Source organism: Halyomorpha halys, unplaced genomic scaffold, assembly GCF_000696795.3.
Source record: "Halyomorpha halys isolate HHAL.00 unplaced genomic scaffold, Hhal_1.1 Scaffold58.1, whole genome shotgun sequence".
Lineage (NCBI taxonomy): Eukaryota > Metazoa > Arthropoda > Insecta > Hemiptera > Pentatomidae > Halyomorpha > Halyomorpha halys.
Window position 1 is genome coordinate 2,326,469 of NW_027110919.1, and position 15,334 is coordinate 2,341,802.

At 28.9% G+C, this 15,334-nt stretch overlaps 2 protein-coding genes across 3 annotated transcripts in view; one reads left to right on the forward strand and one right to left on the reverse strand.

The window, feature by feature from the left end:
* The window catches only part of phtf (putative homeodomain transcription factor), a gene marked incomplete in the record, with an annotated part of 19,668 nt that extends 17,538 nt beyond the window's left edge, over positions 1 to 2,130 (reverse strand). Inside the window, 3 exon segments of the mRNA XM_067049022.1 lie at positions 1,020 to 1,159; positions 1,244 to 1,323; positions 1,966 to 2,130. Of these exon segments, the coding sequence (XP_066905123.1) occupies positions 1,020 to 1,159; positions 1,244 to 1,275 (172 nt within the window).
* A 144-nt stretch (positions 2,131 to 2,274) lies between these two features.
* Positions 2,275 to 14,328, forward strand: EloA (elongin A). 2 transcript variants are annotated; one of them, XM_014438441.3, is made up of 9 exons: positions 2,275 to 2,438; positions 2,597 to 3,785; positions 4,060 to 4,304; positions 6,743 to 6,924; positions 7,251 to 7,342; positions 8,959 to 9,158; positions 10,793 to 10,939; positions 11,531 to 11,708; positions 13,974 to 14,328. In XM_014438441.3, the coding sequence occupies exons 1-9, from the start codon at positions 2,361 to 2,363 to the stop codon at positions 14,042 to 14,044; spliced, it is 2,382 nt and encodes a 793-aa protein (XP_014293927.1). In that variant the 5' UTR covers positions 2,275 to 2,360; the 3' UTR covers positions 14,045 to 14,328. The 2 variants fall into 2 exon arrangements, with proteins under 2 accessions (XP_014293927.1, XP_066905122.1); XM_067049021.1 differs by lacking the exons at positions 11,531 to 11,708; positions 13,974 to 14,328 and having other exon boundaries at positions 8,959 to 9,169; positions 10,793 to 10,930.
* The last annotated feature ends 1,006 nt before the right edge of the window (positions 14,329 to 15,334 follow it).

Here is a 15,334-nt window from a genome sequence, read left to right on the forward strand (position 1 = left end):
TATATATTTATATATAGATATATAATTTCTCTAAATTATGATTGTTGTCTCGCTTTTGGTTTTCATCCCAGATGAAACAATGATTGACAAATAAAAGTTTCATTTAATTGTGCACCATTACAGACCGAACCCCTAATCATATTCTCTTCATATATTTGTTTATTCAGTAACAACACTACCTTTGAGAAGTTCACAAAATAAAAAATGATTATATTAAAGAAATATCAATCTTTTAATATTATTTTAAGAGGTAGAATTAACTTTAACTCCATTAACATACCATAATCACTTTATCACCCAATAGATTGATAGAGATAAGACATTCAAGCAATATCTGCATAGTCTTTAAAATATATTGCTATATTTCCTGATTCTGATAACCTCATTTAAAAGGTTAATTAAGATTACTAATTATTCATCAGTACGTACTACATAATAAAAAGTGTGAAAACAACTTTAAAATTTTTTCTAGTTCCACAATAAAGGAGAATCCCCTTATATAGAGACATAGTCGGATGTCTCTGAATAATCAAATTAGAATTCTTTAGGTGTAACACGAGTTATAATTGTTATAGCTAATTAGCTAATCAAAAATTTATTCATAAAGGAAAATAAGAAATATTTCATAAATACAAAGATTGTATGAAAATAAATCTGTAACCAATAATAACAAAAATTCAATAGTTTTTATAACATTTATCAAAAGTATATCATTTCTAAAGTGAGGAAGAGGAAATATATTATTTAATTAAAATGATTTCAACAAGTTAGCTTTAAAAGATGTTGACATTAACAAGCAATTTTTAAACATTTTGACTAAACATTTTACTTTTCTTTTTTTTTTATTTCAAAACATAATTAAACACTGGTGTAAATAAATTAGCAGTCTTGGCTCGTGTCATGTTCCCAAAATAGCAAATAAAAAAATTCAAGGGTAAAACTTAATACAGGAAAACAATTTTTTAAAGAAATTTTCAATCTAAAAATATATTCAAATATAATTATAATTTCTTTCTCACCTCTTACAAGGTCTACATCTATTAGTTCTGTTTTGAGTTTTGCTGTCTTCTTTGGCACATGAGTAAACCCACTTAAAATCCTTTGTTCTACAGTCTTTTCCCATTCTTGCTTATCATAAGTTCCGATTTTCTTTTGATACCTGCAAAAAATTGAAAAATAAAGTTAAGACAAATTCCTAAGCGTGAAATAAACTAGAAGATATAGTAAATCCAATGTTACATACCAGGAAACAATCTGCTGAACACAATAACCCATAGTCAAAATTCCTGTTCTCTAATTCTTCCTAAGCCTACATGACAAGTTCTGAAAAGATTAAAAATACATTAAAACAAGGCAATTAATTCAATAAAACAGCTTAATTCAAGAAAAATCAACAACTTCATTACTAAATTTCACTCAGTAGACTTACCTAATAAGTAGGGCAATGTATTATGAAACTCAAAATGTGCAACACTTCAAAAATTTCGAGTTTAAAATTGTGTAAAAGTTAATTTAGGTATATGATTTTGTCTCAAATTTAAATAATTAGGGGTTTAGTGATAAGAACTTAAAAATTAGCCCCAAGTTATCGGAAAGACAATGAATAGGGTGAACAATGATTACAGATAAAATAGGATTACAATAGATTATTAAACTATAATCAACAGAAAAATATAAAATACAATGTTATAAATGTAATTCAGTTTAGCAAGTCTGACATGACAACTTAATGCTCATTTGAAAAAAATTATTAAAATCATTAGGGTGACTAAAATCGTTGTAAAACTTAGGAAAATAAAATAAAAACAAAAGGATGATATTAATAATATTGATTAAACATTTTCACGGTCAAATCTAAGATTTCTTATCAAATTATACAGAACATCAGAATAGAATAAAGTTGGAACATTATTGATATGGTCTGGAATGCTTAAATAGTAAACCAAAACAAAAGTGTAATGTTACCTTCGTGAATCTCGCTCATCTGCACTGCCACGTGAAAGAAAGAACAATAATAATAGTGAAAACTAAACTCGACTTGACATTAATAGGAACCCCCTACCCCAGCTAAAAGTCCCGATCAGCTGTTGTTCAGCGAGGCTCTCAATTCTTGCTCTCATATCGAATAGCCCTTATTAATAACATGACCATATACACTAATACTATTCATAGCAATTATTTCCTACCTAAAATTTAGAAAATCCATTCAAACAAAATAAAAAACATAATTTTCGCCATCGTGGAGGGGGGTTATTTTAAACAACAGCTGTTGAAGGGAAAGTAGTGCTTGCTTGTTTCTCTTGTGGTGACCGTTCGTGAGTTGATGTCAGGTTATTAGTTCGCGACGTTTCTTAGTTGAAATGTCTGGTAAGAGTTTGGTGGATCAGATTAGGCACTATCAAAAGGATATTGAAAGATGCCCCGAAAATTCAGAACGTGTAAGTAATGGATCTTATAATATGTTATTATTCTACCAGAATCACATTAAAGTATTTTTTGTTATTTTCACGTTTACTCATTGTTTAGAGTTATTTGTTTTGTATAATTCATTCTTGTCTTGAAAATGAGGTAAAAACATTGTTTTTGTTTGTTATAGATGATAAGATGCATTCAAAGGCTGTATGTTTTGCCCATTCAAGTTCTTCACCTGCAAGAAACAGGTGTTGGAAGAAGTGTAAATTCATTGAGGAAATACAAAGGTGAAGTTGGAGAAGCTGCCAAGGCTCTTGTAGCGAAATGGAAGGCTATGGTGGCTGCTGAAGAATCTAGTGATGATTCCAATGACAAAATTAAATCTAACTCTTCAGATAGTAAATTAAGTAAGTCATCTGTTTCCACTGTGAAAGTTGAGCCGAAATACGAAAAGCCTGTTGTGAAGGTTGAACCTAAATTAGAAAAGCCTATTGTTAAAACAGAACCAAAGTCAGAAAAGCAAGATAATTTGATTAATAAGGATAAACACAGTAGTAAAGATAGGTCTAGTAGTAGAGACAACTCTAGTAGTAAAGAGAAGTCTACTAGTAAATCCCACCATATTTCGTCAAGGCATCATAGTGAAACACATTCTTCATCTAAATCCCATTCCTCTTCAATGAAAAGATCTCATTCAAGCTCTGAAAAGAATCATACTTCTGAAAGAAAAAGTAGTTCGCATCAAAACCACAAATCATCTCACCATGAAAAAAGGCATAGTTCTGATGAGGAAACACCACCAAGCCCAAAGAAACATAAGAAGCATCACTCACATTCGAGGAATCATTCGCATTCTCAAGAGGAAATTGCTGAATCAGAGGAAGAAGCGGAAGAAGCAGATGAAGAGGAAGTGAATGAAAGTTGTGATGATCGGAGTGAACCTGGTGATTCAAGTAGTGATTCAGATAAAGAATCTTCAGAAGAAAGTGATAATTCTAGTGTTGAAGAAGAACTAGTTGGGCGTTTGTCAACATTAGAGGAAGAGGAAGTAAATGAAGAATCTGATAATAGTTCTAGTGATCACAGGCATCGCTCCAAACACAAGTCTTCTAATCATAAACATGTTAAATCTAGTCATTCACATTCAGAAAAGAATAAAGAAAATTATAGCAGCCATAAAAGTAGTAGTAGAGATTCTAGTAAAAAATCTTCAAAGGATTCTAAATCTTCTTCAAAGCATTTGGATGAATTGATTAAAGAAAATGAGAAAAAAATTAAAAAAGAAAAAGATGAGTTCGAAGTGCCAAAATATATTCCTACAAAGATTGTTAAACTTGAAAGAAATGAAGACGGAAGTATCGATAGTGGATCAGGTAATTCTAAAGTGTTTATTTTAAATAAAATAAATTTCATTTTCCTTAAGCAAATTTTTCCATTAAAATTAGAATTATTATATACTCACTAAGACAAAATTATTACTTTGGTAATATCAAAAATTTTGAGTTCACTCAATACGGAGGTGGTATCGATACTTCAAATCCTGGCAAAATAATAATAATCAGTAGTTGTTTATCATGTTGGAATAATTTTCAGGTATTTTTCACTTGTAAATGAAACTAGTATAATTTTTGAAATCATTGATTGCAGGTGCAAGTTTTGCTGATGCTTTATTAGGTATGGATAGTTTTGTAGAGCCAAAGAAAAAAAAGAAATCATCAAAGGAGTCTTCTTCAAGTTCAAATCATAAAACTTCATCATCACAAAAAAGTAATAGTAGTAGTAGTAATCATAAGAGGCAGCACTCTGTAAGCAGCACAAGTAGCAGTAGTAGTTCTAAAGATAAATCAAGGGAAAGCTCTTCTAAACCTAAACCCATTCATGAATTGGTCGAGGTGAGTCATATAACATTTATTTTCACTTTATTTTTTATACATTTTGATTTATATTAAAAGTGATAAAATACATGGTTTTATTACATTTAACTTCAGAATATGTTGTAATTAAATGAGAGTAATCAAGGTGTATCTGGAAAAAGTACGTTTTTTCGACAACTATATTCTAAGAAATGGCTAAGTGAAGTTTTGTAGGCGATGTAACTATATGTTATATATTGTCCTGATATTTGAAAGTATGTAAGATGAATACTTGGTTTTAGGTTGTAATATGTTTTATATCATAAAAAGTTACCTCAAGGAAAGCAGATCAAACACCCATTTTCCATTGAACTCATGAAATAAATTATTTCATGACCACCCATATCCAACCTGGACCATTACCAATACATTGGTAAATATTTGCTTCCAATGTTTGCCTCCACATCTGGTATGATATACCTCCTTCAATACCAATTTCGGGACATGTAAATTTAGGCTGTACATGATTGTGGCCTTACATTTAGATACATATTAGCCAATATTTAAAGGAAGTAGGGCCATCAGCTGTATAAATGCCGCTGCTGATTTTAAAGAAAATCGATCTGAATGTATCATATAAATCTTCAAACAATTTATTAGAAGTGTAATATAATTTTGGGATTAACTATTTGTGATTAGGAAAGAGACATTGATTCATCCAGCCAAATATGCATTGTATTCTGACTTTCTGCCTTCTACAAAACAGACGAAACATATCGTGCTGTTCTAATCTCGAAAACCTGTTTGAACAATATTATCAAATAACTTGAAACTCTTTCCATAATTTAATCATCCATCACGTTTTCATAATATAATAGATAAATCACCTTTCTGTATTTTAACTCAGTTTACTTCATATTCCCACTTGTCTGGAATGGACAATTTCCATTTTTCATCTTTAAAAATGTTTTCTTTAACAAATACAATTGGTTTTTCAACAATTTCTTCTTTAAAAACTCACAGAATCACAATTCAAAATCTAAACCAAGGACCTTTTCTCTATCGAAGAAGAGCTTGTAAACTTCTCTCATTCAAACAGTCGTACCAACTTTAAAAACTAAGTTACTGATATGAAACTGTTGCAATAAAATGGATATCAAGGATTCTAAAATAAAATTTTGAAACTCAGATTTTCTGAAAATGGTCTCAGTCCCAGAAATTGGTGTTAGATCTTATGGTTAGTTTCTTGAAAGGTTATCAATTTATATTAAATAGTTGACTGTATTAATAGAGGAGGAGAAGATGCTAATAAATAAATTAAAAAAATCATTGCATCTTGTTCTTTGTAGCTCTGAAAAAGTGCTACGATGTTGGCCAAAGTATTGGCATTCAATAAACTGTATTTTTTTGTTAATCTCGATCTCCAACTGGAGCATCTTCTTTTTGAAAGATTTTTGGGTTTGTTCATCTATGAGCTGGTGTTATTGGATTGCCTGTCTAAAAATGATTTAAAGGAATTTAAGAATTTTTTAATTATTTTACAAATTTGATACTTGGTAATAATTGCTCATGTTGATTGTTTCCCCTTGATATGAGCAAATGATTCTCTGCCTCTTTCTGCTTATTTTGTTGGTTGTGAATTAGGTATTTTTATTGATATGATAATAGTTTAATCTGTATGAGACTATTGACCTGATTATTATTGAGGTTCCACTTTTAATATTTAATAGCTTATACTTCATGGATAGTCCCAATATTTTTGTGGAACTTAGCCGCATTCAGCCTGAGTTGAGAAATACTTAATTGTTTTTTGTGATTTTAAGTAAAATGTGTATGAGGTACTGAGTACCAAGTATAATGGAATACTCACATACTCAAATACAATTCACTTAAAACCATTGAGTAAAAGTATATGAGTTATGCATATAAAGTGATAAAAAATGCCTAAATTGAAAAAAAGTATATATTTCTTACTCGAAGTACTAAATGATGAGTACATTTACTCAACATGTCTTAGAGTATTGATTAAATAAAAATACTCGTCAAACTGTTTTGATAATGAATTTGCTTTGAAATATTTTGAGTATTCTATACTTAAACATTCTAAATGCAAGTAAAGTAATCATGCTCAGCTACTGAGTACTGATGTATAATGAGCCCAACTCAGCATTCAGCTGATTTTCATTCTGTTAATTTCAAGTTTTGTTGCTGGCTTTCATCACTCATAACTAATTTCCTACTTCTTTAGTTCATTTTCTATTCACAGTGTCTTCTCTGTTATTCAGATTAATATTCTATCATGTTTTGGCTGTATGAAATCATTTATTTGATTGTCTTTAACTTTAAATTAAAATTTAATTTGATGTATGTGACCATGATATTGCCATACATTTAGAGAATATAGAAGGCAGTTATTAGGATATAACACATCATAATTTCTTTGTGACTAAAGCAAAATTTTTATTTTTTCCATTTAGACTCCAGAACTTTTAACCAAAAAAGTGAAATTAGAAGCATTAGACTTGGATATCTCTAGCACTCTTCCTGAAATTAATCCAAATTATAAGCCTCTACCACACGTTCCAGAATCATCTAGGAGACAGTCGAAAATGTCAGAAGAAGATACAATGTTTTCCATTATGACTACAAAGAATCAGAGGTGAGTACAATATCTATACTATCATCAGCCAATTGACATAATGATAATGTAAATGTTTGGGAATGTTTCAAGTATTTTGTTTTTATCATTAAATTCATACATTTGCCACCACAATAAATAGGATATATTTTAGTTCAAGACAATATGAATTCATTTGTGTTTGGTATTGATTATTTATGTCCTCATTCTATTAGAATTTTAGTTTTGGAGTTAGATCTATATCATTGCTGTTTTCATCACTTTAAGAATTAAAATATTTTGTTTGTTTTTCTACTTTTTTTTCTGCAAACGATTTTTTTATATTCTTAATGTTTTGTTTGTTTTAGGACTAAAGTTTATTCTGGGAATAAAGTTTACCAGAACACTGTTCCTTCACTTTTTAACTTGTGCATTCAGTTATTGTATGAAAACATTGATGGTAAGGCTGATATAATTTTTTTTTTCTTGTTATGTTTTAATTAATTTGTCGATGATCAAGTTCTGAAATTCATCCTCAGGTGACCTGTGACTCTGCTGCCTAATCTAATTAACAAATGGCCCTGTAGTCTCGGAGAATTTTCTTTTTTATGTCCCATAGACTGACTCTCAACTAATATATTGTTATCATAGTTTATAAAAATCTGATGTCCAAATTTTCAAATTGAACAATTTTTTTAGTTAGATTAAATTAACATGTGTATCTCCTGACTTTAGAAGTTTTGATAGTTGACCAATAGTATGACCCTATTTTTAACCATATACTAATCCTCAATTATTGAAAATATTTCTGTTTTAATACTTATATATTTTTTGCGTACAAACCCAAAAATTAGTCTTTTTAACCGACTACATCGAAGCCAAAAGAAGAGTAATGTGTTGTCACATAATCTGCCCATTTTATGGGTGGCAATTTGCACAAACTACACTTATTTTTAAATTTAATGTTTTAAGATACTCAGTGATAATTCCATTAGTGTTTTGAAGGAATTTGAGCTCAAATTACTGAAAAAATACAATAGTTTATTATAATAACTTCCTTAAATGACAGGGATTCCAGTGGATGTCGTGAAAATCAACTGCATTAATGTGATATTTTGCTTGAAGACCTCATACAATTTTTAGTTATTAACGCTTCTTTAATTGCAATAATGCAACATATTGCATCTATAGTTATTTAGTAATATTAGTTTATTAATATGTTACATATTATTATTATTTTCTTTTTTAAGAGTGGTTAGTTCAAATTAAAATACAAATATATTTTGATCCTTTTCTCTCAACTTTGTTTATTTGTCTTCAATGTTTAGATTCTCAGACCATTATCAAAGAGATACTTTAAATATTCATATTATTTATTTACAATTCACTAAATACATAACTAGTGTTATGTATTATATTATGTTATATTTCTACTAACATACCTTACAATTGATTTGTCTAAATTATTACAAATTTGTCCTTCCCATTGCAGGCTAATTGCTCAAGTCAGTTATCTTTAAAAACAAATATATTTATCAATTAATATCAAACAGTTTCTTTTAATAATTTTCAAAAAAAAAGTTAACTACTTACAATCTGAAAAATAATAAAGAATATAAATATTTATTTAACGTTAAATAAGTAGTTAACTTTTTTTAGAAAATTATTAAAAGAAACTGTGTGGTCTTAATTGATAAATGTATATATACATTAAAGGTGATTGACTTGAGCAATTAGCCTGCGATAAGAAGAACAAAGTTTTAATAATTTGGACAAATCAATTGTAAGGTATGTTAGTAGAAATATATTATTATGTGTTGGGTGTATTGTAAGTAAATAATATGAACATTCTAGATGTCTCCTTTATAATGAGGAACTAAAAATACCTTAGGGCTGAAACATTGGAGAAAAATAAACAATGTCGTGAGATAAGGACCAAAAGGTGTTTGTGTTTTAATTTATTTTTATTTATAACTAATTTTTGTCCAGCTCTGTTATATATATATATCTCATATTATATAGTTAGATTTTATTTACTTTATTGATTATAGATTTTAAAAAATGTTTTGATTGCAGCTGTGGAATATACTGGAGGAGTACCCTACAATCTACTGAAGCCTTTACTAGAGAGGCTGAATTCTGATCAATTGTATGTCATCGAACATTTTAACCCCTACCTCATTGAAGACACTGATAATTTATGGAAATTTCACTGCTCCAAAGACTTCCGAAGTCAAAAGCGACAAGATATGGAGTCGTGGAGGGACCTGTACTTGGTAATTATTTAGTAGGTCTAATACACATTTTTATTATCATCCCATACATTTCATGAATCCACTTCTACTAGGTTAATAAGCATAAACAATACTGAATCTGTTTTTAGAAAAATCCTCGAAATTTATTTCAGAATAATTAGTTGGTTATGCTTACAAAAATATATATAGTGTGTTGTGCTTATCATACAACTTTCACTTGCCACCCTACTTGGAGTTGAAATTAATCCTCCCTCATTTCAGAGCAAATATTTCTACATTATTCACCCTGGCTATTCCTTTCCTTTTAATATTTCTCGTTGAAAATGTTAGCCATTTTTAGATGCTTTTTAAATATTGTTCGATTTAACTATCTCCTCTTCCTGTTTTATGTAAGTGTTTCAAAAGTGATATAGGACTGTTGCTAAATAGTGGGGTGGGACAGCCGGGAAGAATTTCCTTCTAATATTTTGTGATATGTTGTACAATAAACACTATAAGTGTCTATTTGAAAGATAAGTAAGGCTACCAAGGAGGGCAGGTTTCATGCCATTTTTAAATCTTCTATCTTAAGTCTCTTCTTCTCCTTTTTAGCAAATATTTCAAAAGTGATTTAAAACCGTCGTTTCAAAACATGTATTTCTGTCTGAAACTCGAATTCACAAATTTTTCACAATTGTAATACTTTCTATTATTGTACATAGGTTAATGAAAGTAAAAATGTATATCTTTGAAATATACGTAAATTATACCACTTATTTATTTATACATATTTAATACAATATTTGTGTATTCATTCAAAATATATAATTATTAAAAATGCTACTTAAGTTTCACTTTATTTTTTATCATCGTGTATAGTTGTCAATCGAATCTCAATGTTTAATTGATTCCCGGTTATCTTCATAGCTTCACCTTTATCAATTTACTTAATTGCTTCGATTATTTTTTTTCCTACTAGTTTTTTATATTAACTATTAATGTAAAACAAATTTTGACCCGTGATTTTTTTCAAATAAGGACTATCTGCTATTTTCACATGCATAAACATTTTCCTTGACATGCTTATATTTTGAAAAGGCTCAAAGTTGGGGATTAGATAAACATGTTCTAGCATGATTTTATTTACTACTTCTGCTTGCTCATGTTATAAATTAATATCTTGGATACTACTATGTTTCAACAACAGCTCATTCTACAGATTTTATTTTCAAATGACAAGTTGTTAACCTTGAAATATACAGAGCAATAAATTCCCATTTAGTATTTTTCAAAGTGGAAATATGTGTCTTACTTAAAACAAAAAAATCAAATTAGCTGTCGAGAATGATGGCTCCATTTCTTATGAAATTAATTATCACCTTGGGATGGATTTACTTAAATTGTTTAAGTATATTGCTTAACTACTGTTAGACATAAGTTTTCAATAATATCTATATGGTCTATCTATAACATTGTTATATATTGGATTAGAGTTGTTTTTTTTTAATGAATTCCTAAAAAAACCCCTATGCTTTTTCCTTTTTCTTAGCCAGAGGATATATTTTGGTTTCACTCAATTAGTACTGATAAATTCCTGATGCCTATAGAGTTATAAGAAAAAATAAATAGGTACTGTTCAGTTAGTTAGTAAAAAAGTAATTTACTTCTGTGTTTAGAGGTGCATTGAAGAAAGGGAGAGGAAATTGAAGGCTGTGACGGCTAATATTTCTCATTCAATGGCCAAATCAACGCCGGTTCGACAAGCAAAACTGGCCTATGTCGATGCTGTTGTCAAACCACCAAGGAATGTTGCTAGGAAACAGGTATGCTTACTGCTATCAATTTTAAAAATATTTATTTAACTAATGTTAAAAATAATACTATTTTCTAAGGGTTATAAATTCTTGTATATAATGATTTCTGAGAAAATTAAAAACCCTCAAAATTCTAATCAAGAGCACAGTGCAGTTAGGAATTAGCAACATAAAATAATGCCGAGAATATGACAAAAATATGTAGTTCAGGTTGTCGGCAAATCAACCTATGTTCTAACACGAGTTATAAGATTTGAAAATGGACAAAGTGGACAATATCTGAAATGTCATCTAATTAATCAATTCATGAGAGTTTTTGATTTTCCCAGAAATTATTATATTTAATTAGTGTTTTCAATAAAACTTAATTTATGTTTTCATACTCAACTGATTATGTTACTTTTATTTATAAAATTTATTTATTTTTTTTACTTATCTATAGAACTGCTTTATTATTGTATTATAATTTTGAAAAATTTAATAATCATTTTGTGATTATTTAGCTTGTTTCTTGTTAGTTATTTTATTATTTCATGTGGAATTTAAAAATATTTAACATTTACCGAATAGATTTTGTATAGTAATTTATTTCCTTTTCAGGCCAAATATGGAACTGGGTCAAGCTCCAGTTCTAGCTCCAAACCTTCTCCTAATAGTAACAAGCAGGATATCGTTAGTAAGGCAATCGTTGGTGGACACACTCCCGGTGTTTCAGCAAAAGATGTTGTCCCTCCCCCTCCAGCGCCTAGGGCTGTTCACCATTCCACTCCTACTGTCTGTAAGTATTTTACTCTTCAATACGCTTGCACTTTTTCCAATAGTATTATTTTTTATTTTAAGAGCAATTATCATCTGACATAATGTTAAAAAACATTGGATTATTAACTCACTTTTTTTTAGAAGTTGTATTTTCTTGAATAATGCAAACTTGAAATAAATAACTTATAACTTGTCACTTTGTATCTTTATAAAAGCTTATTACTGCATTTATTTATTAAATTTGTTGTTTTTTTAATCTATTACCACTCCACTCAAATCCTATGTATTTATTTTAGTGATATAAACAGATTTAAATGCAGCTTTTTAATTTAATCTCATAAATTACTATTTTAAGAAGTATACATAATATATATTTTTTAAAAAAATTCTTGTTATATTCAAGCTGATTTCAATTCTCGTTGATTGCCTATATTACTTTGCTTATTTTATTGATGAGTTATTAATATATCTATTTTAGAAAAGTTATAATATCCATTCATGAGTTGAAATTTTATTGCTCTTTTGCTTGAACAGCCCAACTGACAATTCATCTACTTCTGAACCTCTTCATTTTTAGATAATGTTTGGTTTCCAGGGTTTCCTTTTTTAGATTGATTTTATTGCTTTATCTGTTTTCCTTTGGTGTTGTATGTCATTTTTAAAATTTTCATAGTATAAGGTAAATCTTGGTTGGGAATCTGGGTGGACATGTTCTTGACCCATCCCAGTGGGAGGTCTAACTCATTGGAGAGGACTACATTGACTAAATGGGTTCTTGAGGTTCTGATCTTCATTCTAGTGCATGGAGCTGTTAGGAAGTTTGTTGGTGGCAAAAGTAAATTCTCTGAGCTGTACATAAATTTATGACAGTCAAAAAAATTGATAGATGAATCTGTCCTTCAGAATTTTATTTTTTTAGCTAACTCAACTTTATCATTTCACCAAATGATCAGGAGAGTTAGTTTTTCTTCTAATTGTGAATATATTGATATTTACGTCAGTATTAAACACTATTTTCTTTAAATTAATAGCTGAATCAATAAATACCATATATTTCATCTTCAAATGTTGGATACTTAAGGCATGATAATCTATTGCAATTCTCAAACATTGATGGTCTCTTAATTCTGAAGATACAATAGTTCATCAGGAGCAAAAGCCTTTGTAGTAGGATTAGGCCTGAAGGCTGTTTTAGTTCCCGTTTTATACTTTCATATCATAAGCTAATTTTCAATTCAAAGTTGAACTTGAAAGTAAATTCTCAACAGGTCTTGGTGCAGTATTTTCATAAATTTGAAGTTGAATTTCAGAGTTGACTTCTTTGCCACTAATGTGAACTTGAATTAACAATCTTCATTGCTTAAGATTTGTTCAACAATTTTTATTTGGACATTTTTGTATATTTCAACAATATAAAAAGAATTTTATCTCAAAAGATTTTAGTTTACAAATTTGATTTTATTACTCCATATATATAATGTTAATTCAAAATACTTTAAAACAACTACAACTTCTCAAAGCATTTATTAGGAACAGCCAAAAAAAAAAAAAAGTTAGTTCCAATAGGACTTATAAGCATCATGACCAATTCCTACATTTTTGAACTTTGCGGGATAACAGGGGGGGATCCTGAAGGTTATAAGTGGGGGCTTGTGAGAAAATAAATGCTTGTTAAGGGTCTATCGTACATGTAAAATTAAGATGCTCAAGTGAGTTGCAACAATCGACTGTATCTTTTTTAACTAGGCTACTTGGGCATTTTGATAGTAGGGTGTTTATTGGGTATAGAAAACCTAGAAATTCAGGTAATGAAGGAATGTGAGTACAAATCACTATTAATCATAAGTTTACTTAATAGTAATATATACAAAGGTATATTGTACATCTAACATATTATAGTATGTATGAGGATAAGATGGCTGGGTGTGTGGCCTGTAGAGAACACAAATAAGTAAAAACCTATTTATTAGTGCTAACGTTTTGGCCAGAATTTCTAACCTTCATCAGGACTGCTTGTAAGAGATGGAAAGTCCAAGTGTTGTGTTCTCCCCTGACCATACCTCCAACCATCTTCTCATACACACTATATTATGTTTGATGTACAATACACTATACCTATATATTACTATTTAGTCTTTATTGCGACGAATTAGAGCTTACTGTCTCATCCTTGTCAGCAATTAAGGCAGTTTCTCAATATTCTCTAAAAAGTAAATGTTAGCTCACTAAATCTCATTGAAAGCTATTATCTTGTTTACTGCATAAATTTAATTTTTTTTTCCAGTGAAAAAGAAGAAGGCCCCTTTGATGCAGAAGGCATTGCAGTTCATAAAGGGAAATAGATATAAGCGATAATTTGGACTGATTTTGTTTTAGCATGTAATTAATAATATAGTTATAATTTATATTTTTTTAGATTGTAATTACTTTTTAAACTTATATACATATATTTTATCTTACCGACCTTGTTGAAGAAAATTATTTAAGTTTTTGTTGTCATTGTATTATTTGTACAATGTAATATATAGATTTATAATATATATAAATATATTATATATATTTTCATATTTATGTACAATTATAAAAGATTAGTACATGTTGCAAACCTTTGTAAATATTACTTTAGTGTCGCTGGAATGATAATTTTCTGTACGTGTAAAATATTTGTTCTAATGTTTAAATTTAAGGATTATTTTAATAAAAATATTGCCTTTTCATTGTTTTAATATCTTTTCTTTTTTTAAAATTATGTATTATACCTATTACTTTGTTTGATTTATCCTTTTTTTTTTTAATTTAATTGGAAAGACCCTTTTCAAATTTCCCTATTTGTCAGTTTTTTTTCTATTCAAGTTTTAATCATCATTTTCCTATTTAGTTTATTATCATTTTAGGTTTCAGAACTTATCTTGTCTTCAATAATTACGAATTCAGTTAAAACTCATAATCATAATACAAATATGAAGAAATGACCATGGTTCTAGAAATTGTGGGAATTACTTGACTTAATGCCATTACAGCCCTAGTTGGGTCTGTAGAATTGAAAGCATGATGGAGATATTATCTTAGAAACATATGAATATGAAAAAACTGAATTTAATGATTCCTCCCTCCTATTTTAGACTACAAAACTCAATTTTTAACTTATGAAAACTACCTGAATTTAAGATTTAGAAAATCATGTGTTTTTAGTATACCATAACACATTCAAAAGGCCATTTACTTCGTCAATTTTACTCATAAATAATTTTTTTTTTTTAGTAAACCTGAATAATAAGTTCAAAAACATTTCTTTAATCACGACACCTTCCTAACTTGAACTATTTTTTTTCATTCTATTTTATGAGAATTTCAGAGACCAGAGAATGTCTTCGACCTTTTTGTGACCTTCAGCAGCATGTGAACATACTAACTTTTTTTAGACTGTATGAAGATGGTCTGGGTATGCATGTTGATCATATCTTACAAATATATAATAAGATAGTAGTAACAGTGAAATATTGTTGTTTCGAGTGAAAAACTAACTGGTTTAAAGGGGGGGATACCATGTTCAAAAGGTAGATAACATTTTTAAATTAGATAGAAATCAGCCCAGCATAAAAGTAAAGTAGCCTTACCACTATTTTTCATTGATCTAAGCGGACA

Bases quoted from the DNA above. Each gene is read 5' to 3' on its own strand.
- EloA (XM_014438441.3), top strand. From the start codon at position 2,361: ATGTCTGGTAAGAGTTTGGTGGATCAGATTAGGCACTATCAAAAGGAT. The intron at 3,786-4,059 runs GTAATTCTAAAG...CATTGATTGCAG, and splicing joins AAGTATCGATAGTGGATCAG to GTGCAAGTTTTGCTGATGCT. The intron at 9,159-10,792 runs GTAATTATTTAG...TTCTGTGTTTAG, and splicing joins CGTGGAGGGACCTGTACTTG to AGGTGCATTGAAGAAAGGGA.